The sequence below is a fragment of the Amblyomma mixtum genome, chromosome 6 (genome assembly GCF_055824585.1).
Source record: "Amblyomma mixtum isolate Tamu chromosome 6, ASM5582458v1, whole genome shotgun sequence".
NCBI lineage: Eukaryota > Metazoa > Arthropoda > Arachnida > Ixodida > Ixodidae > Amblyomma > Amblyomma mixtum.
The window spans coordinates 66,123,365-66,150,129 of record NC_143017.1 but is presented as its reverse complement, the minus strand read 5'-3'; the positions used below and the strand labels follow the sequence as shown (position 1 = coordinate 66,150,129).

The window sequence follows — 26,765 nt, the reverse complement described above, 5'->3', positions numbered from 1 at the left end:
GCGGCCCTTACACGTTTTTTTTTAGATATTTTCTTCGGGAAAACGGGGTGCGGCCCGTACACGAGTGCGTTTATGCGGTATGTTCAATTTTGCGAGTCGAAAAATTTCCGGAAATTTTACCCCGCGTAATAGGCGCACCCCGAACTTTGAGCCGGATTTTCTGGAAAAAAAGTGCGCCTATTATGCGAGTAAATACGGTGCATGCGGTTTGAGAAGCTTGCAGGCAAAGCAACCTCTCCAGTGAACCTAACTCGTCGAGATAGCCAAAATTTGTTGAGCCACAGCGCCGAGGATAATCGCATTCTCGAAATTCTAAAAACAGATATGGACATTATTTACGGTGGGCTACATGCCTCTCAATAATTAAGGAGCCCAACGGCAATAGTTTAAAAGTTAACTATTAAATATTGGTTAATAAGCCTGCTAGTTAGCACGTCTTAGCTGCATTATAATGTACTACACCACTGACAATGCTATGCCAGAAAAAGCGCGCATCTAATTCAAATAGCTTATTTTTAAAAATTGCAGAAAGTCTTAGGTGAAACACCCTGTATTGGTTTTTGTAATGTGTCACAGTGAATGATGGTGCTCCTTTTCATTCTTTGTAGGTGGTGTCCTTCAGGCGTATGATATTTGTGGTGAAGGTTACCAAAAGTTTTAATGAACACAGGCTATAAACATTAAGCACCCCCCCCCTCAAAACAGGGTGTTACAGCAGTGTGTACCTAACCTCCTCATACTGCACATCGGTTTAACTTTCAATGACATATTGAGCGTACTTCGCTATCTACAAAAGCAGACCACTGTGACAGTCTACTCAACTTACTATGCTTTCTGGACAGATCACACGTGCCGACGTGGAGGTGCAGCCGTATGCCTTTACAACCAAGTCACTTTATGTGGGACACACGGACTACAAGTACATCCGGTGGCAGGTGATCGATACACCTGGAATCCTGGACCACCCCTTGGAAGACCGCAACACCATCGAGATGCAAGCCATCACTGCTCTGGCTCACATACGTGCTTGTGTCCTCTATCTCATGGATCTTTCCGAGCAGTGTGGACACACCCTCGAGGAACAGGTAAGCTTGATGTCACTGTTGCTCCTTAAGGGGGGACGCGGGTCTTACAACGGTCAAAAATGGCCAAAAAATCGATTTTGAGAAAAACTCATTTTCGGAATGTTTGTACCTTCAAGCACTTGCCGTCTAATTATTAACGTTGAATTCAATCGGGAAATGCGATAAAATCTGTTTTCAAAACGCCATGGGAGCCACGAAATGCCCCGAAAAGAAAAAATTTTGTTCGAACTTCCCGCGCGCGCCACGGCTAAAGCAGCCGGCCGATCGCCGCCATCTTGGGCTCGTTTTGAAGCTGGTTTCTTTGTGCGCATTTTGCTGCCTCTCAAAATGGCGTCGCTCAAAAGGAACAGCCACCGTCGCAGGTTTTCCGAAGGCCGCTTCCGGGCCGCTGATTGGCTCGTGGGGCGCGCGCGTTTCAAACGTTCCGTTCCTCGCCTCCCATTGGCTGGCGTGACCGGCGCGTCATATTCTTTCTTTCTTTCTTCTACGTTTGCCGCCGCGGCTGCCGCGTCGCGCGTCTTGCTTTTGCGATAGTTATCTCGTCCGAACGTTTCTCTCGACCGTGCTCTCGACGCATCGTGTTTCCGCTTCGTTCCGGAATGTCCGGAGACGCTCGCCTGAAGAAGAAGACGCGTCAAGCGTACGGAAAGAAACGAAAGCGTCCATGGAACGCACGACCGAAGGACGACAGCACTTTACCAGGATCGCCTGTTGCTTCCGAAGCGGCCTGTTCTCTGCCTAGCCAGCCTAGCTGCAGTACATCTGGCGTCATCGAACCGTCAGCGGGCCCTTCTGGAGGCATCCAAGACCGCATCGACACAGTGTTCTATTCTGCTGATGAGTCTGCTGAGTGCGCGAGAAATGCTGCGGGCGTGAAGGAGCGTCTGGCGTCGCAGAGCGCAACAGAACGAAAGTTCAAGCTTTTGGACGTTGAACTGGTGAGTGACAGCGGCAAAGAAAACGGCACAGAATTTATGATCGTGGACTTAGCCGTGGTGAACTCTTTCATTGGGCTTATGCTTTGCCCCGAGTGTGGCACGAAAAGCGTGACTTTATCAAAGTCGAGCAAACAGTATGGGTTGTGTGATAAGCTCGTGCTCTCCTGTAACACGTGCGACTTGCGCGAGGAGCGTTTCTCATCACCGAGGTTGGCCGGGGCTAGTGATGCGAAGATAACGGCTTTCGAGGTGAACGTGCGCGCAATGAAAGCCATTCACAGCATCGGGAAAGGAGCGACAGCCCTGTCGGACTTTTTCGCCGCGATGAATATATCGCACCGTGGCTTGCACCACAAGACCTACCAGGGCCATATGAAGATGATGGCAGAAGCCTGCACAGCGACCGCTACCGAGTGCGAGGCCGCTAGCGTTGTCTGCGTCAAGGAGTTGTAATGCGGAGTTCGGCAACGCGCCAGGAAACATCGACGTAATCTACGACGGCACCTGGCTAACTCGTGGACACAGCTCCCACATCTGTGTGGGGTGCATAGTTGAGATGCATACTGGTCTTGTAATAGACCACATTGTACTTTCCAACTTTTGCCTCGGCTGCACAAAAGGGCCCAAAGAAAATGAACAACGACATGCAGCCTGGCTGGTGCAGCATGCTCCACTGTGCCAGAAAAATGTTGACTGCAAGGCTGGCCAGATGGAAGTCGAAGCAGCCCTGCGCTTGTTTCAGCGGTCGTTCGAAAAAAACAAGCTGCGGTACACGACAATGCTGTCTGATGGGGATAGTCGGACATACCATGCTCTGACTGAAGATGCAGTATATGGCTTTATAAAAGTCGAAAAAAAGGACTGCATCAACCATGTACACAAACGCATGGGAGCTGCCTTGCGCACCCTTGTCGACAAGAAAAAAGCCCAAGGTGAGCCACTTGGTGGCAAAGGAAGGCTCACGCAAGAAAAGATAAAAAAGATCACCGGTTATTACGGCTATGCCTTACGGAGCCACAAACACGATGTGCCAGGCATGCAAAAAGCAGTCCTGGCCACACTGCGGCACATGTCGTCCACAGATGAGGCACCAAGACATGACCTCTGCCCCGAAGGGTCGGACTCATGGTGTAAATACAACAGGGCCATGGCTATGAATGAGGAACCGTCGCCACACAAAAACAGCCTGCCTAGCTTTGTTTGCGAGGCATTGGAGCCTGTATTTAGGAGGCTGAGTGATGCTGCCCTGTTGCAGCGATGCAGTGATGGGATCACACAAAACGCCAACGAAAGCCTGCATGCCATGATTTGGGAGCAGGTCCCAAAGAATCAGCATGCCTCACTTCGCAGCACTGAAAGAGCAGTGGCTGAGGCTATCAGCCGCTTCAACCAAGGTCTCATGAGAAGCAGCACACAAATTGCCGAGAAGCTCGGCTACAGTGCTGGAAGCTGCTTGGTGCGCCGCAGCCTCGAGAAGGACAAAAGCAGGCTGCAGAAGGCTCAAAGGGAGCACCTCGACAGTAGTGCTGCCAAGGCAAGGCTTGCTAAGCGACACAAGCTAGCAAAGGACCCTGCATACAGCCCTGGTCTGCTGTAGAGCAGTTTTTCGTTGGGACAGTCACCAGCCATGTGAATAAACACGACGTTATGTTTCAACCTAAACCTTGTGTCAGTTTGTCTATGGCAGGACTGCTTTATTACACAATTTGGGCATTTCTTTAGCTTGAAGGGCACTGAAACAGGCACATCAAGTGCTAAATTCAGTTTTTCTTGCTGATCCTAGGGGTAGGTACATGGCTTTATGACATGCTTTTGCCAGTTTTTTGACAAGCTGCAGTCACATATTTAGTATGACCTTTCTCCTGAAGAGCAGAGCTACACAATGATGCTATTAACATTGCTGTACCTTCATTCTAGCAAAAGTTACAGTTGTCTATAACTTCAAATGCTTTTTTCTCAGTTTGATGTTTTTGGACATCGCACTCAGCCTTACGGGGCTTTTTTCTATGTTGTCGTTAAGCGACAATAACAAATATGGTATCACTGTAATCGTACTGAAAAGATCTAGGGGGTGATGCTATTTATATCACTCTAGCATTATTTTGCTAATTACAAATTAGGGCAGTGATGAGAGAAAATTTGAGCAAAATTATTCACAGAAATGCTGGTCCAGTTTCTTGCCTATAAATTGCTTTCAAATGAATAAAAATAGCATCACCCCCTGGAGCATGTCTTTGGCATTGGGGCCACACACTTGCTTTTTGTATTTCAGAGACAAAATTTCTATGAAGCCCCGTAAGAAATGCCCATTAATTTTTTTTTTAAACATTAACATTTCTTGAACCGCTACAGCTATCAAAAATCTAATTGCAGATTTGAAATCAGCATAAAAAACTTATCAAGAGTGTGAAGTTTCATTCAGATTGGACCAAGAATAAAAAAAAAAATTTTAAGACCCACCCCCTTAATGGAGCGTTTTGCAGTGACTGTAGATGTTCGCTTGAAGTCCGATGTGCAGAGTTTTTTGTGGATGCAGAACGTTCCATTTTTCGGGCTCCTGAAGGTATGGGATAAAGGGAGGGAAATGTTGCCAGTTTGTGTGTGTCTTGCATTATCGCAATAATCAGTTGAAAAAGCCTTGAAAGCTACTGCATTTACTCGTGTAATTTGCACACTTGTTTTCTTTAATTAAGGCTTCAAAAAGGGTGTCACAAATTGCGCTCAGATTCTGCGAACACATCCTAAAGGACTCTAGCAAGGGCATAACACGTAATATATACTGTATATTGCTGCCTACACTTCGGCCCTCCAACCCTCACTCCTCACTGGCCCCCTCCAAAAAAAAAAAGCAAAGAAGCCGACTCCAAATATATAAGATGCATAACCCCTCCTGCTCCGCCCCTAGTTATGTTGGGATGGGGACAGGGCAGGGTATGCTCAGCTCTAAAGCAATAAACGTGTAGTGATACAATCTGGAAGTCAGCAGTCAGAGGCAAACAGAGATAGAAGGCAATAAAATGGGGGGATGACTAGTGCCAAACTGAACCAAACATCTCACAAACCAGGGAGGAAGTGTTTGAAGAGATGATATTTCAAAGGTGCTGCGATGATAAGTTACAGGACACTATAAAATACGTTTCTTTCTTCGCATGAACGAAACATAAAAAATTTCAGAATATGTTTTCTACATGAACCATTTGTGCAATATTTCAGCAAATGTCAGCGTTCAATGTGCAGAATTTCTTGGGGTGTATAAGAAGATGTTAGCCCGAGTGAATATGATGCCACCATGCAGAACAGATCCTTGATGCTGTGAAACACAGATTAGCCTCACTTGTCTCGCAGAAAGTGTTTGTTTCCTGGTCGATATTTCTTTCCGCATAGCACATTTTACTGTTTCAGTATATATCTACATTCCCTGGGGCTTCTGTCTGAGACCCTCAGGTGCATCTATAGGCCGATTTGACGCTCTTTCACTGTCTGTGCTATAATCTGGTGAACAGAGTCTTCTTCTGTGCCGCTACTTTGTCAGCGTCCAAAAACTTGTGCGTAAATGCATCAGAATCGATAGAAACGCACTGCTTCCTTGGAACATTGGCAAGTGCGGGCGCCTGCTGTCGATGCTGTCATGGACACTGCGATCGCTCATCGCCTGGCTCCGGACGGGGGGGGGTTTCAAATGTCACTGTGCTGTGGAAAAACGAAATAGAAAAGCAAAAATGAAAGAGATCCTCTATTTACCCGCATAATGGCACTAGCTGTCCAGGAGAGCTTAGAAAGTGGGAAAATACGAATCTGAAACCATCAATAATGGGCTGTCGGAGGGAATAGGCATAGGCAGGAAAGTGCTAAGCACTGCATAACTTTAGCGCAGACTATGCATGCAGGTGATGTCCTTAATTTGTTGTTTTTTCTTTTTTTTCTCCAGATGAAGCTTCTCTTCAACATCAAGCCACTGTTTGTGAACAAGGTGGGTGAATGTTTTTCCCCGAGTGCTTTTATATTTTTTATTCCATGAACAGTCCTGTGTATGACGTGGTGGTTTCGCTTTCAGCCATTTTTGGTGGTAGTCAACAAAGTGGACATCGTCAGACCGGCCAACCTTTCTCCTGAAGGCCAGGTGGGTGCACTCGCCACAGTGGGCTTGGCTTGGCTTTTCTAAAATAACCAGGGGTTTGACTGATCTGGTTTTGGGCTCCCTTTGTTGATGTGGCAATTTGATTGGGGTAATTAGCCCTTCTCTAGCACAAGCTTCATGCGAGCAACAAAATGCCTCTCAAGGCAGTGAAGTACGTAGCATAGGAGCCTTTGTATTGATGATTTATAAGATTTGTGCGTGTAAATCTAGAGAAGTTGTTTCTGTGCTGCTACCATGTTCATGGAATATAGCAAATCAGCTGCAAACATGGGTCAACCCCTTAATAAGTTGAGCCTGCTTGAGGTTAAAAAAAAAATGTTAGCTTAAATTGGCTTCTAGTTCTGTGCTGACAAGATGTTTTAGATGAAAAATGTTTTGTCTTGCCTTATATGAAGCATAGAGTAAAAACCCACATATAATATTGCCGCGAATCTTTGTAGCGTTTGTTTGTTGTGTTTATTTGTTCATGCTTCAAGGCTGCCGGCATGCCGCTTTATCGCTTCGTTTGTGATGCAAGACGCGCCTAGAATTATCTCGATGGATCGCATCCGGACGGAGCCGGTTCTAGTTTGCGCCAGAATGTTCTAGTAACTTCTAAAGCTTTATCTCGAATGTTCGCTATCAGCTTTAAAAAGAGCATGGCCGTCAGCGGCAGTCATTCTGTCCGACGACCGCCGAGCACGCTTGTTACTACGCCGCCGCCGAGTGATTCAGTTCTTTGCGGGCGCAAGTCAGCCCGAATAAAGAGTTTCGTTTCGAAGACATTCTTGCTGTGTTCCTGTTCGCCGGACTGCAGTCACCACTACGTGACAATATGGACCCATGTTTAGTACAAGGTGTAATTTGGGGATAGAAGAAAGGAAAAAAAAAAAATGTTTTCGTCTGCATATAATGCGAGTGAGGAAATCTTACCACGTGCATTTTTTTTATTGCGCTTTATTTCGTTTTTGACTCGGTGACTCGATGGACACTATTTCACACTGTTCGGAAACGAGCAGCATAGACTTGCCCAGGTACTCATGGAAGCTACGCGGTCCTTCGATTGTTGTGAATCGGTGTGCCACTTCCAGCACATTAGGCGCCGCCACGCTGGCCACGCTTGTGTCTCGCACAGTGTGCATGCGCAGGCTGGCTCCGGCATACACACGCTCAAAGGCGCGTGGCGTGTGCGCCCAGGAACTATCTTCACTATAGGAGCTTTAGTGATCATTGTCGTTGGATGTGCTGTCTTCTGAGGCTCCCTTGTCAGCGATATCTTTCCATAGAAACTATTCTTCGGTACTGCTGAGCGTGTTTGATATCCCACATTTCTTGAAAGTGTGAACAATGAGCTCCTTGGGAATGCTGGCCCAAGAATCTGTGATCCAGCTGCATGATCCATTGTACAACAGCGCATAAGATGAGAGACCTCGTCCCTTGTCTATTGCGCTGTTTTACAATGAATCTGTACCAGCTAGCCCAACTCAACGTTTTACTAAACCAACTGCATGCATGAATGTGGCTGGAAAGGCCTGTTTCAGCTGTCGTCCGGCGGCAGTAACTGCAGGCTCTTCCTACGTCATCCAATTTATGTAGCAGGACTTGACACAGTGCCGATGCTTATCGCAGTTATGAATATTTTCCTCTTAAAAGCAACTGAGTACTGCTTTCGTGGTCCCGACGTTGTGTGACCTGTGTTCCTCCAGCTTTTGGTAGCATCGGCATCGGGGCCCAGGGTCAGTGTGGTGAAATGGCATCGACACTGAAACCATTGAAACAGAACCGACGCCACCACTAGATAGTGCCTTTTCTCACTGGAAACTTGGTGGTGATAGCACAGAATAATAGCGAGTCTGGAACTGTGAATTTGGGCTGAAAATCGTTAGGATCCGCATATAATATGAGGCAGGAATTTGATGAGCTAGAATCTGGAAAAAAAAAAACATATTATACGTTGGTTTATTTCCGAGCCCGTCTCTTAGGTGAGGTGAGCACTCGGCTGGAATTTCTTGCTTGCTCCAAGGAAGAGGCAAGGTGAAAAGATTACGAAGGCCCGATAACTGCTGGCATTCAAATTTGCTATGCAGCGAGGGCAACTGGTGCCCTGAGCTGTTCTTTAGAACGGCTGCATGTGGAACATTGGTCAGCAATGCAGTTCAGAACCTTCAGTTCTGGACAGTGTTTCATGGAAATAAAGTACCGTCTATACCAGCTGTATGTAGTAGCCAGGGTAGTTAATCAATAGCTGCACACTGAAACGGTTGCTTCCTGGGTGAAAAGATGGCATGCGCCTATGATGATGAGCCTACATATTCATTGGTTTGCTAGTGACATTCGAGCAGGATTGCCTTTCTCTCCTTTCCTTGGAGAGATTCATTGGAAAGAAAAATACAAACAGAAAATTAGTGTTTCTAGGCTATGTCCTTGGTTTTCTTGGGTTGAAGAAACGTTTCTCATAGAAAAGAAAAAATGAACTTTCAGTTTGGTACAAAAAGAAAGGAGGTATTTTGGAGAGTTCAGGTCAGCCTGGATGCAGACGTGCAGAGACGCCTGACACGCGGTAACCCCTGCAGGCTCTGTTCTCCAAACTGGCCGAGGAGTCCATCCCAGTGCTGGAGATGAGCACAGTGACCGAAGAAGGTGTGGTTGAGGTGAGGAACGAGGCCTGCGACCGCCTTCTGGCCCACCGTGTGGAGGTGAAGATGCACGGCAAGAAGGTGGAGGGCATCCTCAACCGCCTGCACGTGGCAATGCCTGCTCCGAGGGATTCCAAGGTGGGCGTGGCCTCTGTCCAGCCAGGCTGTTCAGTTTTATCTGTGCCAAAACTAGTGCCGTACGTGGCTGCTGACGGAGGACTGTAAGGACAATTTTCGGCACAAGGAAAAAAAAAAAAACCTTACGAGAAGCATTTTTTGTTTTAAGGTGAAGCTACCGTATTTTCCGGTGTATAAGACGCACCCGCCATATATGCAGGCTGTCATTGAAAAAGTTGGTATATAAGACGCACCCCAGTTTCCCCAGTTAGGCTAGTGAGGCTTAACTAAACACGCTAGCGCGACCATCGCGAAATGCACCGTACCTGTGAGAAGTTCTTATGCAACGCTAAGTGATCGAAAAAGGCAGCACTCGCACCATAGCCGCTCACGCTTTAGCAAAAAAAGAAAGAAAAATAAATGAACTCTTCTTTATGTCCATAACATTTTATTTTTTACTTAAAACCTTCGGAGTCTTCATCTTCGGATGCACTATCAAAAAGTTCGCTCATTTCTGGAGGCAACGCGGCTGAAACATTCTCTTCGCACTACGTACACGGAGCAAAGTTGCAAAGGGTGACTAAAAAAGAATGCCGGCTTGCCTTCGCTTGTCTTGACAATGGCGAGAAGCGCGATTGTTGCCATCTTTTGGCATTTCACATTACTTTTGCTTGGGGCCTCCGAAACGGCCATGTGTTTGTGATCCCGGAAGTCGTCATCCCTGCCGTTTCATGATAAAGTTCACCTAGAAAAGTTGCGCATGACGTCCCGGTATTGAAGTAGTAACAGTGTTACAACCACGTTATTGGTAGTGATATTTTTTCAGTGAAAAAAGCTTGAACATGAACCTGAGTAATTCCTGAACTCGCAAAAAAAAAAACCCGAAAAATTCGCGTATAAGACGCACCCTTGTATAGGACGCATCAGCAAGATTTTTGAAAAAAAGCTGCGTCTTATACACCGGAAAATACGGTGTCGCTGTAGGACAATTGAAATGTTAAGCTTTTCTGCATCAGTTGCTTTTTGTGTAGTTTGTCCTCAGCAGGCTGCAATTCTATAGGAAATACTTTGACGAGAAGGTGTTGGCATGAAAGAAAAAATTAAAACTGCACACAGTACACACCATACAGTGCTCAGGTAAAGAAAGGAAGCTGCTCACTTCTGTCTGTTAGGTTTGGCTACTTTACTGGAACTGCAGTCTAAGGGTAGTATTTGTACTTTAGTTTCCTGGCCCAAGTATAGGTGTCATGTAACTCAAGGTTTGACTGACCTGGCACCCTGTCTATGACCTTCACATTTAGCCTTGGGATGTGTTTTAAAACGATATTTGATTCTTCAAAAACACAGTCACATGTGAGCAGTTTAAACAATATGGAAGATAGACTGTTTGCCTGTTTGCCAGAGTAAAACTGGATGGACTGTGTCTAGCATCAGCATGGCATGATGGGATATACCGTATTTACTCGCATAATAGGCGCACTTTTTTTTCCAGAAAATCCGGCTCAAAGTTCAGGGTGCGCCTATTACGCGGGGTAAAATTTCCGGAAATTTTTCGACTCTCAAAATTGAACACACCGCGTGAACACACCGCGTAAACGCACTCGTGTACGGGCTGCACCCCGTTTTCCCGAAGAAAATATTTAAAAAAAAAGATCCGTGTAAGGGCCGCACCGAAACTTTCCACGACCCACGCGGGAATAGCCTTCGGAATGCAAGCGCCGAGGCCTGTGCGATCGGCTCCGGCTGCGCGCAACGGGTGCTTGATCGCGGAGGCCACACGCGCACAGGAGCTTCCAGACGCCACCCACGGAGGGCTCCCGAGGTAGAGCTTATCATCATCATCAACGTTTTCCTCCGCCGCGCCGCGAGCTTTCGCTATCCATATCGCCATCAGCATCTCCAGCTCGTTTTTTTTTTTTTTTTGTTGCTGTCAAGTGCCGGGATCTGCAGTAGCGCGATAGTTCATCGTGGTTTATGGCTTTGCCGCGGAGCGTTGCTGTTTTAACTCGACGGCCAAGCACCTTAACAGCTACACAGCTGGGAGTTTGCTCTCGAACACGGCTAGCGTGCGGCAGGTCGGAAAATACGACATGGCCGAGAAGTGCGGCAGTTGCGACTGCGGCGTCCCTAAATTTTCGTACGCGACTCCAAGCGCCGAGGTCTTTGCGGGCCTAAGTCGGGAACGTTTCCGGTTGGAGATCAAGCTTTCCAAACAGACGCTTGAAGTGAGCATCCCTGAAAACTGTGTGCGGCTGTTCTACGCGATGTCGTTGTACGTGCTGTGGGTCCGCAGCAGCACTAGTGAGGACTAGTAGTCAGTTCAGCAAAAGCTTTGTTAAGGGGAGACGCGGCTCTTTAAGATCGAAAAATCGCGAAAAAATCGGTTTTCTGAAATATTTTTTTTCGGAATCTTCAGGTTCTGAAGAGCCTGTTTCTCAAATATTATGGTCCTCTGACAAGTATTTATCATGTTATTAAATTTTAAAGTCAGTACAACGACAGTGTTCGCTCATAAAAAGCCCTCAAAATTGGACAAATTCAAACTCGCGCCCCGTCGCAACGGCGCAACGGAGCGCGGCCATTTTGGTTTCGTTTGGAAGCTGCGTTCTTCTGCTATCCATTTTTTAGCGGGAAACAGTTCTCCGTCTGGCAACAGTGGAGCTAGCCCGCCGCAAAAAAATACAAGCAAGCGAGCGCCATTGGTGCTTTTGCATCACGTGTAGCAAATCCTGCCTCCCGATTGGACGCCGGGAAGCGGCGTCTGCTGGACAAAGAAGCGTCGTTCGCCATTTCGAGCGGAGCACCGCGCTACTGCCGTGTCTACCTCGCGATGGCTGGAGGAAAACGGAAGTTTCGAACCGCTCATGCCTTTGGCAAAAAGCGCAAACGGCGGCCGCGGACACGCGAGGAGCCATCAGACCCGCCAGCAGCAGCGACGATTCCCACGAGTCAGTGCGGCGCAACTACGGAGGGAGCGGTGACGGCGGGAGCAAGCGCTGCATCGGCGCCCGTTGCGGTGCCGAAAACAGTGCGTGTCGACACGCCAATGCTTTCCGAAGCCGAAAAAATGGCAATTGATCTCCACGCACAAGAAGAAGAGCGACGGCTTTCTGCGATGTCCGCTACCCGCCGCAAGCAATCTATTTTGGGAGGCATCGACGAGGCGCCGGGAGACGGGACGGCGTTCACCGTTCTAAGCCTCGCAGCCGTGAACGAGCTTCTCAAATGCGTGCAGTGCACTGTGTGCCGTAGTCCTGTGACGCTGTCAAAGAAGGGCCGTGAGTACGGAATTGCAGTCAAACTCGTTGTCGAGTGCGATTCTTGCGGAGAGCTCAAGGCCGGGTGGAGCTCGCCGAGAGCAGGTGGGAACGCGACGTGCAACCCGTTTGAAGTGAACGTGCTCGCGACCCGTGCCGTTACGAGCACAGGAAACGGTCAAACCGTCCTCAATGACATTTTTTCGGCGCTAAACATTTCGCGACGTGGTTTGCACCAAAAAACGTATCAAAAATACGTGAAGAGAAAGCTGAACCCTGCCTCCCTGAATGCTGCCACGCATGTGATGAGCGAATGTGCGGATGCCGTGAAATCCTTGTACGGTCAGCTAAACTTCGGAAATCCCGGCAATATTGCAGTTTCCTATGATGGAACATGGCTAACGAGAGGCCATTCCTCACACATCTGTGTGGGAACAGTTATTGAACTCTTTACCGGGTATGTGCTCGATTTTGTAGTTCTTTCGAACTTTTGTTTAGGATGCGAACTGGGCCCGAAAGAAGGTGACCCTCGCTATGAAGCATGGCGAGCTGGCCACTTGTGTCAAAAAAACAGCTCGAGCAAGCCCGGCCAAATGGAAGTGGAGGCTGCGAAAGTACTGTTTGGCCGATCACTGGATAAGCATGGACTACGGTACACAACCATGTTGTGCGATGGTGATAGTCGTGCATTCAATACCCTGCATGAAGAACAAATTTATGGCTTTGTGGAAATCGAGAAGGAAGACTGCATTAACCATATTCACAAGCGCATGGGTGCTGCCCTGAGAAGTCTACTGCAAAAAAACAAGGGAGACGGCAAGAGGAGCCTTGGTGGAAAGGGCAAGCTCACAGGTGAGCTTGTCACGAAACTGTCCACCTACTATGGACGGGCATTGAAAGCAAACCAGGGCAACATTGAAGCTATGAAAAATGCTGTCCTCGCAACTTATTTTCATATAGCCTCCACGGACGCAAAGCCAAATCATTCGCTCTGCCCAAAAGGTGAAGAAAGCTGGTGCGCTTACAATAAGGCCGTGGCAAAGAAGGAACCTCCACCCAAGCACAGATACAGCCTGCCAGATTATGTTGCAGAGGCACTGCTGCCTATATATACGCGCCTCTCTGACGAGAAGTTGCTTGAACGCTGCCAGAGAGGCAAAACGCAGAACTCAAACGAGTGCCTACACTCCGTGATATGGTCACTCGTACCAAAACACAGGCATGCCTCTCTTTATACTGTTGAGAGTGCAGTGGCAGAAGCTGTCACAAGGTTTAACGCTGGCAAAGAGCGTGCCAGTGAGGCCATCCTCAGGGAACTGCACGTGAACAGAAGCAGTGTGATGCGCCAAAGATGCGCCGAGAAGGACCAGCGTCGGCTAGTAGCATCTGACAGGAAGCATGCAGATGCTGAAAACTTTCGGCAGGCAATGAAAAGAAAACGAGGGAAAGAGATTGATGAAGACTATGTGCCTGGAGGCTTCTAGCATAAGATCCTTTGAACTACAAGTCTGAATTTACAGAAAATAAACTCTGGACCTGTTTTCAAACTTCTTTCCTTGTTTTCTCAAAACTGATTTTTTAACCACTGCACACACTGTTGCCCAAGATATCTCCAGATGTGGTGGTCAGATTTGGACAATTCTTGTTGCATTTTAAAGCTTTTGAATTACTCTATGCAATAAAATAAAAACAATGTAACATTTCTCTTTCCAAATTTAATTAAAATGGAGGGGCTATTTTTCAGAAATTAAAAATTTTGAATGGGTGTATTTCACAGGTCTGTAACTTCTATGTCAGTGAACCAAAAATTTAAATTATGCTATGGTTGCACACTCTGGCTTTTGTAGAACATATAGACATCAAATTTTAATAAATATTTTATGAGGAACTCAATCAAAACCTGGGCAGAATAATTAGTCCTAAATTAATGAGTATTTCAAAATCTAAAAAAGATAGGTAAAAATAGATTGCATATTTGTGTTCACAACATAAAAATACATTACATATGCTAATTTCATCAATGTATGATAAAAATTGTCAAAGTTAGTTTAAAGAGCAGTGTCTCCCCTTAAAATAAAGATTGGGAAGCGGGGGGTGGCGAGGCGTCGTCTTGCAATCGTGTAAATACAGTATTGATCACCGTGCCAAGTTCGGTGTGCGCCTTTTATGCGCGGAAATAAAAAAAATCTGATTTTTCGCGCCCAAACTAGGGGTGCGCCTATTATGCGAGTGCGCCTATTATGCGAGTAATTACGGTAACTGACTTATTTGGGCGGGCCCATCTGGAATGAAACAGACTGCAGTGTGATTGCAAACTGTACGTTTGTATCCAGGAACGGCCACCTTTCATTCCTGAAGCTGCGCTTCAGAAGAAGATGGAGGCTGACAGCTCCAAAAAGAAACTGGTGCGTTTGTCCACTCCGCTGTACAGTTACTGGAGGTGCTGTGGGTCTGAATTTCTTGAGTAAATACTGCTTCGTTCCCTTGTGACCGTTATTATCTTGTCTGTTCCATAGGAACGTCACATTGAAGAGGAGCTGGGTGATGACTATATTCTGGATCTGAAGAGTGAGTTACAGCATTTATGTTTCAGGATGTAGCAGTGAAATTCACATGGAGTTTACTGATCTTTGCCTCGTTTATCTTTACTCCGTTTTTTTTAGAGAACTATGACCTTCCAGAAGATGAAAAGTACGACGTTATACCTGAGATTTGGGAGGGCCATAACATTGCAGATTACATCGACCCGGAGATCTTTGAGGTACGGGAATATTTGAACCGTATTAGAAAATGTTTTCTTTGTATAGCGTGCTGATGTGTTGCTCAAAGTGCTGGGCCTAAGCGTATTTGACTTGGAAGCATTGAAGAATTCTGCTATTGAGAGCCAGAAACATTACTTTGAACATGAAGCATGCTTAATTAGCATAATGCCTGACCATTGTTTTGAATAGCTAGATGTTCTATTTTAGTTGGAGACTTTGTATGGGGCTTATTTTCGCACCATTGCTACAGGCTTGCTAAAGAAACTGTATTCATAGGAATTGGAGAATATTTTTACTTCTTAAATAATGAATTGAATAATGAGGACTCTTGTGTTAGTTTAGAACTAACAGGGGCTGTTTAATGTCAGGGGCTGTTTAATGTGCCAAACATTTTGCTAATTTTTTTTGTGAATAGTTTTAAAATGTGTATAGTCTGTATACAATTTTTACTCATCCCATGGTACTGCACCATGAGATTGCTATATGGATCACTAGAGAATTGTAGCACTCAAGAAATGTGGTCTTAAAATACTATCATACTACAGTGTGGCAAGCACCACTACTCACACATCCTGGCCTCAGTTATCTTTTAACTGTTGTAGCTAAAGATATGCTGCTCCCAAACTGTGCAGTTTTATAGTGTAAGGCAGCTTCAGAACCCTGTTGTAAATTATTTGAGCGACTGTAAAGCTATTCTGTGCTCAAACAGCATGAGCCTAAAAACACATCGCCGTGCGATTAGGTAAAGGCCAAAGAGAGCAAACACAGGACAGGACACTACATTATGTCATGTCTTTGCATATGTTTTCCTTTAGTTACTATATAATGTGTTGTCAATCGTGAGGCAGCTACAGCAAAACCTTGTTGATATGTTCCCGATTCGTAGGCTTGAATCTAGTTCATTGAAAACGTCCCACAGAGTTGCACTGTTATTCCTCCCAGTTAATGTGCTCCTGAATAACGCAGTTTCATGGCTGCTACGTTTAAAGTTTTAACAAATTCTGGTCATGTAATGTGTGTAGTGACCAACCGCACATGTGCGACCATGAAGCTGGGCCGGAGATGGGGCACACGACATGAAATGCTGAGATGCAGCGGTACTCACTGGCATGATGGCTTGTCTGCAAAAGGGCGAAGCACAAAAAAAAATTAAAAAAATAACGGTGTGCCATTATACAAACACCATTTCTGCAGGGATGCGACACGAAAAAAAGAAACGCGGCTGCATCTTCGTGGTGCCTAAGGTCAGGGGGCGAAGTGTCTGAAAGCTACAATGATGTGTTTACATATGAGTGGGCCAGGTGTGGAAAACGCTACGGCAGTCAGCAGCGGCTTCTCCGCTGTGCGCAGTTTCAAAGGGATGAAGCATACAAATGTGATGAGGGAGAGATTTTGGCTATGTACCGTCTTTGTCAAAAGTAACCAGGCTGTATGGTTTGCTTCTAGCTTGTATAGTGGAGCCCTTGTGGCTTTCCTTAAGATCGAAAGGTGCTGGAAGGTAAGAAGACCCCCAGTCCTTACCTTTAACGACCATTTCAGCTACAGGGAAGCTGTAAGGGCTCCACTGCATGAGCTAGAAGTAAAACAAGCAGCCTGGTTACTTTTGACAAAGACTGTACTTTCATCATTGCTACCAAAGGACCAGATGTGTTGCGATGTTCCTTTTGCTCATAAGGTACTGTAAATGTGGGCGGAATTCTGTGAACACTAACAAATGAGCTGTTCAGGCCTCGTGCCAAGAAATGTTACTCAACGTTTTTGTAGCTGCCGCTGTGGCTCAATGGTTATGGTGCCCGGTTGCTGACCCGAGAGACGTGGATTCGATCCTGGCCGCAGCGGTCGAATTTCGATGGAGGCAAAATTCTAGAGGCCCGTGTACTGTGTGATGTCAGTGCACGTTAAAGAACCCCAGGTGGTCGAAATTTCCGGAGCCCTTCACTATGGCGTCCCTCATAGCCTGAGTTACTTCGGGACGTTAAACCCCCATAAACCATAAACCATCAACATTTTTGTGAATGAAGTTGTCAACAAATGCCTTTGTACATCATTGAACAGATACATTTTTCAAAATTAGGCAGTTTGGACCATACATTTTCTCGGATGTCACATTTTTTTCCCGCATTTTTGATAATTGTATCGACGAGGTTTTACTGTATTCTGTAATTGTCCTCTTGTGTAGTCCAAGCCTTACTACTCAAAGAAGCACAATGCACATTTGTGAGCTTTCACTTTTAGTAATGTGGTTAGATTGTTCTTGGAGCAGTAGAATTGTGTAAAAAAAATGATTATCCAATGAAGTTGTTATGGTTACCACCCGGATTAATCCACAGCTTTGTTGTACACATTTAAATTCCTTATGACTTTACTTGGTGAGATCTTTTTCGTTCAGCACTTGACCAGGTGTCAGGTACAGTTTCGGTGGTCCAACTGCTTTGATATAAAAGTGTGTTCTATTTAATGGTTAGAATGTTGCTTAGGAAAGCATTGCAGGAAAGGTGCTGTATCATGGTGTAACTACACCAATAGAGGTTTCTGGTGCTTAAATGAGAAAGCCAATAATCATAGCTAACTAAGGTTATGCACTCATTTAATTAGGGGGTACTCTGCAGGTATTTTATGTATCTTGATATGTAACAAAAATTAAGCTTGGCAACAGCTGTCTTGAAATGTATGGTAGGTGTTAGAATTTGAAGAAATATAGTTATACCTATCCATAAACTGACATGGAATTTGGCATAATAATTGCATGCCGCTGCCGTACATTAGTTAATAAACAGTTCAGCTCGGCCTCAAGTCTGGGAAGCGAGAAAGTTGACAAAGTAGCTGCGCACCTCAGTGATAGGTATTACGTGTTTGAATTTAAAATGTTCTGGGTCGCTCTTTTTCAGGAACCACTTGTGAATATGTCCTTAATTATTCGTATAATGCACTAGCAAACTGTGTACTATTTCATATTCTTGTATTTAATGATGTAGTACTATTATTCGGTTTCAAATATTTTTGTTGGTACTATACCTATTCCAGCCTTTGGCCCAATGGCTGTGGGTATGTGGAAGAAAAGTGAAATTTTATTTTTCATGTTCTCGAATTGTGGTTGTTGTGAATAAGTCCTGCGGGAGGTAATTTGAAATTTAGCATCTAGCTTTTACCAATGGACTAACTCTGTGATTTCACATTGTCCTTGTCTTTGGTAATTGATAATGTAGTCTTTCTGGGGACGAATTTTTATGGTTTAACGTTTTTTCGTAGAAACTGAAACAACTGGAAGCAGAGGAAGAGCTTCGGGAGCAGGCTGGATTTTATGACTTCCCTGAGAGCGAGGAAGATGAGGAAATGAGGGAGATCAGAGGCCTTGCTCGACAGTAAGTATGCTGTCCCGATTTTTTTTAAAGATCTCCCTTGTGTTTCTCCCCTGTTGCGTTACTGCAGTTGAATACACCCCAGCAACCATACTGCTGAGGCTACTTTTCGAGCAGCGTTTCAGACAAAAAATAATGTGATGTCAGTGTGTGCCATTTACTGTTCATTTATTTTACTGTAGCCTTGAACTGGTCATTTTGGCAATGCAATTCTGGTGACTATTCTGAGTTGTTCTTGCACACTTTTTAAAATATGAACCTTTGTTTATTTATTCATATTAGTAAGTTAACATTTTGTCAGCACAAGCCGCCGCGGTGGCTCAGTGGTTATGGTGCTCGGCTACTGACCCGAAAGACGCGGGTTCGATCCTGGCCGCGGCGGCTAGAATTTCTTTGGAGGAGAAATCCTAGAGGCCCATGTACTGTGCGATGTCAGTGCACGTTAAAGAACCCCAGGTGGTCGAAATTTCCAGAGCCCTTCACTACGGCGTCTCTCACAGCCTTAGTCGCTTTGGGACATTAAACCCCATAAACCAAACCATAAACCATTTTGTCAGCACAGCACTTTTTCTTTTGAGTTTATTTCTAATGGAAATGAATTCTAAAGTTATGTTAGCTTTTCTTTTTCATTTATTTGAGGATTTCACAGTCCCTCTCAGGGATCTAGGTTTTTTTTTCTGAGTGCTTGGCGTGAAATCTTGAGTATAGACCTCCTCCATGTTTGCAAACAAGCGAGGTGGCGCTGCAGTCGCTGCAGGCTCGCGGTAGGCAAGAGGCCAGGGAGTGACGTTGAGTTGAGGTGGCGCAGCGCCGGTTTTCAAGGCTTGCGTGCGCGTTTTGAGTTTCTGAGAACCATAGCAATGGTTGATGCTTTCAACTTAGTATTCCTCGAAGTACACAGACTCGCATTGGCCATGTACGGCGTATTTCGCCACAGTGTATTGTACCTAGGCACTGAATAAAATGATAAGTTTTTGACACTCTGCACCAGCCAGAATGATTTTACCTCAGGACAGTAGTGAGGTTAGCACTGGCGTTTTTTCGGCAGAGCCGACGTGCGCTCACCATCTGTTGACACACGTGTCGCGCAGTGCGAAAAGTGGGGACAGCGTCGATCGTGTCCCGATCTCATATGTCTCGCGTAACCGCTTTTTTTAGCAGTCAGATCAGGCACCAGGCAGGCCGACGTCTCCCCTTCTTAAACTGGTCGATTTAGTGAAAAGTTTGAATTCCTGAAATTATATTCTTTCCTAGCCCTGGGTCTTTGGTTTTGTGACAAAAAAATATAGCAAAATATTCAGTAGAAATTCATAAAATTACTGTTTTTGTTCTGTGGTCGTAAAAAATTGTGAGGTAAGGGGGTTTCTGATGGTCCTTGCACGTCGCGAATTCTGCGGCTTTCCGACGACGGAGTACCACAATGGTAGCATCACTACGAAGAGGGATCAGAGGTTTCGTTGATTTCAGTGCCGCATTTCTTTGACCAAAGCGAAAGCGTAGAGGCCATAACAAGGGAGTGAACTTAAAGGTTTGTTTTTTGATCTACCACATTTTCAGTGATTGGCACCCCTCCCCTCTTCGTAAATTTGTAAATAATGGAAATAGAATGATTCTATTTGTCGCGAACGGTTCCGGATACGTAGAGAAGTGCAATAAATGTCCAGATTTTTTTCCTACAGGAGCAGTAGTATGTTAGTTATTTTTATAACAAAAGTTTTCATGTGACTATGCAAGCATAAGTACTGATAATCTAATAAAAAAAGAAGTAATACCGCCATCATAGAGAACAGGGCTTTGGGGACATGCTGGCATAAAAACTTTCCGCACTTTATACTTAATTATTCAAGACGCGGGGTGACTTGACGAGCGTGTTAATTGTAATTACCGAAGAACTGTACCAGGTATAGCTGAAAATAAAACGCATTACTAAAATTACCAGAGAAATTTCATATTTGCACCAAATTTGGTTACATATATCATGCATCAATAAAGAAAAAACTTTTCATTGCCTCATCCCCTGTAAATCTCGCTACGTGCTCTTTTGGTAGCCCGCCTGCGGTTGCTTCTTTCCAAACAGGCTTCGCGATCATGTACTACTTCATGAAGCAACTTATGACACATGCATGATGCAATGAAAAGAATGTGGTTTTTAGTACGCGGTTCGAAGCATGCCAACGTGACCGCGCAAGATTGTCACAACTTACCAGACTGCTTTCTACTAGAATCAAATGATCATGTCGGTCATGTTAAGAAGTAGTTTCAAGAATATATTAAATGCCCTAAAACGCGCCATTATATTTTCGTATAACTTCTACACACGTTAAAACATGATGTGCTATCAACAAAATAACGCACTGGTTGATGGTGAATGACCTTGCCGGCGCCCGTGCACACCAGCGCTGGGTGATAAGTACGTGCGCAGCTACATGCTTTTTTTTCCTTGCGCAGTTTTAAGCGTACCATGCTGCTGTTCATTTGAATGAGCGCAAAAATTTCCCTGCTATGAAGTACGTTGACTGGCAGCACTTGTCGACACCCAGACTTCGCGCTTTTACTACCGCGGCCCATTTCCTAATGCGGTATTTATATGCGAGAAACCTATTAAGGCTAATCTAATTTTCCGTTTTATGATACTACGTGGATAAACAACGACACAGCTGGTCAGTACATGCTACTTCTGCAGTGCGTAGCCCCGACGCAGCCGCCAGTAGCTGCGGCAGCTGCGGTAGGCACGGGCAGGCGGAACCTGTTTTGCCTACCGCGCGAAAGTCGCTACTGACGTCAGCGCCACCGCATCTTCGTGACGTCGCAGGGTGAAGGAGGTCTATACTAATTCTCTTACTTAGCTGTTGCTTCCGGTACGTCATGAGTAGGATGGTGGACATCGAGGACGAATTAAAATTGTCCTGTGTCGGCAACTTATCATGTTTTAATGTGATAACATTAGAAGCCTCATCACGGAAAAAACCCACTGTTGTGGTCTGTCATGAAATTCACTCATTGGTTGAGACAGTTATGATGTCATAAATCACATGACGTGCCAACTGCCACGCCTGTCATCAAGTTAGCCGATTTTACTGTTGCGTTCCTCATGTGCAATGTAACTAAGTTTCCCCATAGTTTCTAACAAAGGATAGGCTACTTTCACTGGAAGGGAATCTTTTTATAAGCTGTAAAAGGTCAGAAAAGAAAATACAGGCACATATTTACAAATATAAGATCCAATTCAATACTCTCATTATTGTCAAATGACTTCGAGGGGAGGTGATTTTTGTTTTCTCATCTGCGCAGGATTCGAAAGAAGAAAGCCATCCTGGCACTTAATGCCAAGATTGACAACACCAAGAAGCCCAAGGTTTCAAGGCCCATAATGAAGAAGGTATGCTGCCGGGAATCTTTGCGGCTAGCTGGGGTACATGACATCATACTGAAATGGTTTGTCGTTCTCATTCCAGAGGGAACGCAGCGTGAGCAGACTGCGCACAGAGATGTCGGACCTCGGTGTGGAACTTGACAAGGGCCGGGTAAGTGTTCTGTGGAAAATTTGTTCTTTCAGAGCAAAAGAATGCGGCAGGCTTACATGCAGGAGTTAGGGTGGGACAGGTAAAGGAATCAAATATCAGGTGTCCCAGCCAGGCTTACACACCGTGAGGTGGCTGCAGTAGCCTCTAGATGTCGCCTCATTGTGATGGGTCTGGTGCGTCATGGCGGAGTTTGCTCTGCCAGGCCTCTCAGCCTAGAGAAGGTTGAGGGCTGCCGCAGTTTCCAAAGTGTTTGTTGAGATGGCGCTGTCACTTTCAGTTCTAGCTTTCTGCCCGCAGATGCACAGTGATCTTACGGCACACGTCTTCACAGGTTGGTTTACAATGCGGGTTATTCTGTTGTCATCTTTGCTCTACAGTAATGGCAATAATGACATTATAGACAGACTGCTGTGCGTTTTTTCTCACGGCGCACGTTTATCGTGAACAGATGTACGCCTTCGATGTGGCCGTTCCAAAGCGTCTCACAGTTGCTGTTTTGTAAAGGTCAGAGGCAACACGATGGGCAAGCTGCTGTAATCTTCACCTCTGTGACTGTGCCTTACTGTCCTAATGAAAGAATAAGGGCGCATAGCTAATATTCTACATCTCTCTTTTTCATGGAGTGAGATGGTGTGGCTAGGAGCTTTTCTTTTTACATGACATTTGAATCCATAATGAGAAGAAGATTGTATTGTAGACAGTTTAGCCATGCTCCTGGTGTCAGATCCACTGGGTGGAAAAGCACCTCCGGAAGTGAAATTTTTGTCCCCCTGTTTCAGACGCACTTCAAGCGGGCTGCCTCAGAGGTGAGGACTCCCCGTCCACTGAAGAGGAAGCGGGAGGACAGTGAAGGCCGGGTACGCAGCAGCTCGAGGACTCCAAGAGACGAATCGGGCATCCGTGATACAAAGGTAGGTTCTGTACTTCATTGTTGCCAAACCCAAGTACTGCATCGTTTATTATTTAGCTGGACTTCACCAGTACAGTCAAACCCACTTACAGTCTACGACCGAAAATTCGGACGCCTGATTTTTCGGACATGCTTGATTATTCGGACTTTTTCGCGGCACCGCGACATGGCCCATAGAGCCCGTGTGTAAGAGCGCTTGAAATTTCGGACGCACCGCAACTGACCACTCGATTTTTCGGACCTCGTTCGCACTCGCCGCCAGTACCCAAGCCGCCATATAATGTGTAAGTGGAACCTCATTAATTCAAACTGCAGGAGAGATCGAAAACTTGATCAAACAAAACGAAATTCAAGCTTAAAGGGAGCCTCTTAACTTGCGGCGCTGAAATTCTGCGCGAGTCGGCACATTGCGCTCGCGTGTTTTCAAATTTGTACTGTTCTTGAATGTCTTCCGCCGCACGAACTTGAACCGTAGTCTGAGTTCACGGAACTCATCTGTGCTGAGTCTTTCGTCCCGAATACGGAACGCGAATACGATCGCGGAGGCTACATGTACGCCGTGGCCTCCACGATCGAAGCGCGCTTTGGGCACGCCGCCGGAGCAGATCGTGGCGGCCACGCGCGCGCACAGGAGCTTCCAAGTGCCGTCTATGGATGGTGCTCGAGGCCGTGATCATCTTCATCATCATCAACAGCAACTTTTTTTTCCGCTGAGATTTTCCGCTATTCACATCGGCATCGGTATGGCCAGCTCCAGCCTTTTGTAGCATGTTAGCACGTTCGCTGTAATAGATTGTGGCTTTCGCATGCTGCCGCTGAGCTTCGCAGTTTTAGCGTGATGGGCAAGCTTCTTAAGCTACACGGCTGGGAGTTAGCTCTCGAACACGGCAGGCGTGCAGCAGGCAGGAAATTCGACATGGCTGAGAAGTGTGTCCGATGATGGTGCAACCAAAAGAGAAACACTAGCTGCAAAAAGTGTGCTTTCTGAGGCAAGCAGTGCAAGTTTCCCGAACTGGAAAAAGAGCTGCTCCTCTATGTGATGGAATTTCGGAACAACGGCTACGCGTTGAAAGCGGACATGCTGCGCGGCTTCTTTTGGGATGAGCGTGCACCAGACCACAGCACCAGCTCAAGAGTCAAAATACTCCGCGAGTGACGATTGAACGTAGAATAAATGTCGCTCATTTCCTGGTTGGTGTGTTTTTACTTTAAACAAATTTTTTTTTTTCGCACATCGCATGTATGGGCCGCACCCCGAAAATTGACCCTCGAATCTGAAAAAAAAAAAAAAAGTGCGGCCCTTATACGCGTTTATACGGTATGTCGCGAGGCAAAATATAGTCATTTGGGGCTTTAGAATGTGTGCAATATAATTGGCCGCTTTCTTTGGCATACTGGTACTAAGTTCGTGATTTTCTCGGTGAAATTTGATTTTACGGACTGCCCGATTTTTAGGTCGTTTTCACGGTCCCTAGAGAGCCCGAAAAATCGGTCGTGGACTGTATAACAATATTGAAGTCCATAGAAATATCATTGTTATAATTGATAATTGTTACAATCGAGTTATTTCAAAAGAAAAAGGAAACATGACCAACTTAGAGCATTTAATGACAGGAAAGCCTCGGAGGGGCTCAGTTTTTGTAATGGCTATAAAAAATTGTTAATTAAAAAAAAAAGTGTGAATCATCCGGAAGTTTGAATTATTGAATGTCCCCAAAAAACCTAGCAAGTTCTTGTTAGGTTTTTTGGTAATGGTAAAAGCCATTGGTCTGCACGTGCTACGTAGTAAGGGAAGGCCAGCTTCTTGAGTCGCCCAGTGTTGCCGGAAGTTCGATATATCTGATGTGACTGTTAATTTTTGTATGGTATAGCCGTACATTTTCCTATGCATTCACGTTGTAGCTTTACGGTACTCGGAAATTATTCGATCTAACCGAGTTTGATATAATCGGGTTCAATTGTATTGTTCTAGCTGATGTCATTGTAAGTGGGCATGACTGTATTAACTGCTGCATTCCGCTTCCCCGAGTACTAAGTGAATGCCGAAAGTGTGGCTCACACCTGCGAAGTGCATATTGTTGCAATTCTTTTCGTAACTGTCTCTTAGCGCTTATTTTTATCTCAAGGTAGTGAGGACATTGTACAGTCTCTGAATTCTTGATATTTTTGTCCAGGTTGGGAACAGCTAGCATGCTTTTTGTTGTTGATAGAGAAAGAACTCTATGGGCCTTGTTTCAAGGCACTGTAAAGGAACACTGGGGACAAATTATCTGAAATAAGCCTGGAATTAGTGTGTGTGTGCGTGCGCGAGCGAGTGAGTGAGGGAAATTTGAAGTGGACTTTTATTGACAGATTAGTGCACTCTAATGACAGAATAGCTAATTTCACTTCCAGAGCTTTCATCAGCTAGAGAAGGCCTAAAATAAACTCGGTACAAGTGCCCCGGCTTCTGACTGTTTTCACAACCAAACTACAATCACGGCAATGGTTTTTTGTTGTTGTTGCAAATCTCTCGGGCTACGCTGCACTACCATTTGTTCCTGGCAGGTTATCATGGAATCCTTTCTATCTTTGGTGTCTTGAGTATGAATGGAGTGGTGAAAAAAAAAGTGTTCTATTTTTAAATCCAATTTCCCAAGCAATGAATGTGTCCTTTTCTGCCAAGCAAACATGAGCATAGTCCAAAAGAACCAAGCAATCTGTTTTTACCAAGAGCACTAAAATTGGATGGAGCTGTCCTCAGTGTTTCTCTAAAATAGGGGATATTCAAAATTCCGCAAGTGCGCTTTCCCGCATAACAATGTTGTCCCAAACAAGATGGCTGACCATGCGTTTCCTGCTGAAAGAAAGCAAGAAAGACTGGTTTTTTGTTTGATTCTTCCAAAATACGCTTCTTACATTCCATCCACACCTTTAGCACCTGTCTGTAGCCCACGTAGTTCCTTTATAGCGAAGTCAGCCATCTTGTTTGGGGCAACATAGTTATGTGGGAAAGCGCACTTGCGGAATTTTGAATATCCCCTATTGGTCGATAAAATGTGGGACTTGCTCTTCCTGGTTCTTGGTGCGAGTGGTCACCTGTCTGTCATCCCGCTGCTTGTGCAGATGCGGAAGAAGGTGAAGAAGCTGGGCAAGAAGGCCCAGCGATCCATGAACCGGCAGGCCAGGAAGGGCGAGGGCGACCGTACCATCCCCAGCCTCAGGCCCAAACACCTGCTGGCTGGCCGGCGAAGCGTGGGCAAAGCCGACCGCCGGTGAAACCAGCTATGCTTGGCGTGGCTACAGTGTGTTGGCTTGTCATCCGTTGCAGTGCAGATAATAAAGGACAACTGTTGCCATTTGGTGCATATCTGCATACGTTCTTGAGTGAGGGATAAAGGTGCTTGCAGGGAAGAGTTACTGCAACACTTCAGCTTGCCACGCTGTATGTGCATTCAAGATCAAATACTCAAATAGAGAAGGAGAGTGAACATAAACATTGCTAGCGGAGTGACCAGTATGTAGACTAAAAATGTAGATTTAGCTGGCTACCTTTGCCTTGCTTGTTGAATGCCGGCAATAGGTTTAGGGGTGTTATTGGTTGTTTCTGCCCTTTGAAGCTTCAGATTAGAGCTTAACCCATTAGCGCCCAGCGTACTTTTAAAGGTACAGTTAATTTTTTTTATGATTTCAAACTAAAGATCGAATTTTTCTCTTCGAATAGCCATGTTTTTGTCACCAGGGGATCGGCCGATACCCCTTAACTAAGAAGGCACGCTTCCTCTCCTGAGTATGTCATATTTCTATGGTGAAACTTGAGGATGTTTGTTCCCCATGCACTGCACCGGTAGTCTCCGGCTTCTAATTTTCTCGCGGCCGCGTTTATGTACATATTATGCTAGTTTCAAGTATAGAACAGCACGTCCTGGCTTTTTTTGCGTTATGAATTATACGCTGTTGTACTTTCTATAGTACGCTAGGTCTTCCTGTGTGCACAACGGTGCCTATCTATTCCAGCTTGTAGATCTTATGGTTCCTTGCAAATTTTTCGAAAAAATACCACTTTGTCTGCTCAGCGAGG

The 26,765-nt window shown here is 45.5% G+C and overlaps 2 protein-coding genes across 2 annotated transcripts in view; both read left to right on the top strand.

Moving 5' to 3' along the window:
- Non1 (nucleolar GTP-binding protein 1) overlaps positions 1-26,052 on the top strand; it is a 36,479-nt gene extending 10,427 nt beyond the window's left edge. The window contains exons 6-17 of the mRNA XM_089548026.1: positions 843-1,085; positions 5,952-5,993; positions 6,078-6,143; positions 8,714-8,914; positions 14,484-14,555; positions 14,667-14,718; positions 14,814-14,911; positions 18,162-18,274; positions 21,563-21,650; positions 21,727-21,795; positions 22,575-22,706; positions 25,811-26,052. Of these exons, the coding sequence (XP_089404152.1) occupies positions 843-1,085; positions 5,952-5,993; positions 6,078-6,143; positions 8,714-8,914; positions 14,484-14,555; positions 14,667-14,718; positions 14,814-14,911; positions 18,162-18,274; positions 21,563-21,650; positions 21,727-21,795; positions 22,575-22,706; positions 25,811-25,963 (1,329 nt within the window). The 3' untranslated portion in view covers positions 25,964-26,052. The remainder of the gene's footprint in view (positions 1-842; positions 1,086-5,951; positions 5,994-6,077; positions 6,144-8,713; positions 8,915-14,483; positions 14,556-14,666; positions 14,719-14,813; positions 14,912-18,161; positions 18,275-21,562; positions 21,651-21,726; positions 21,796-22,574; positions 22,707-25,810) is intronic.
- On the top strand, positions 8,929-14,471 carry LOC149339270 (uncharacterized). The gene has a single exon (XM_089548025.1). The coding sequence runs from the start codon at positions 11,724-11,726 to the stop codon at positions 13,632-13,634; it is 1,911 nt and encodes a 636-aa protein (XP_089404151.1). The 5' UTR covers positions 8,929-11,723; the 3' UTR covers positions 13,635-14,471.
- Positions 26,053-26,765: the final 713 nt, after the last annotated feature.

Coding starts and splice junctions, on each gene's coding strand:
- LOC149339270 (XM_089548025.1), top strand. CDS start 11,724: ATGGCTGGAGGAAAACGGAAGTTTCGAACCGCTCATGCCTTTGGCAAA.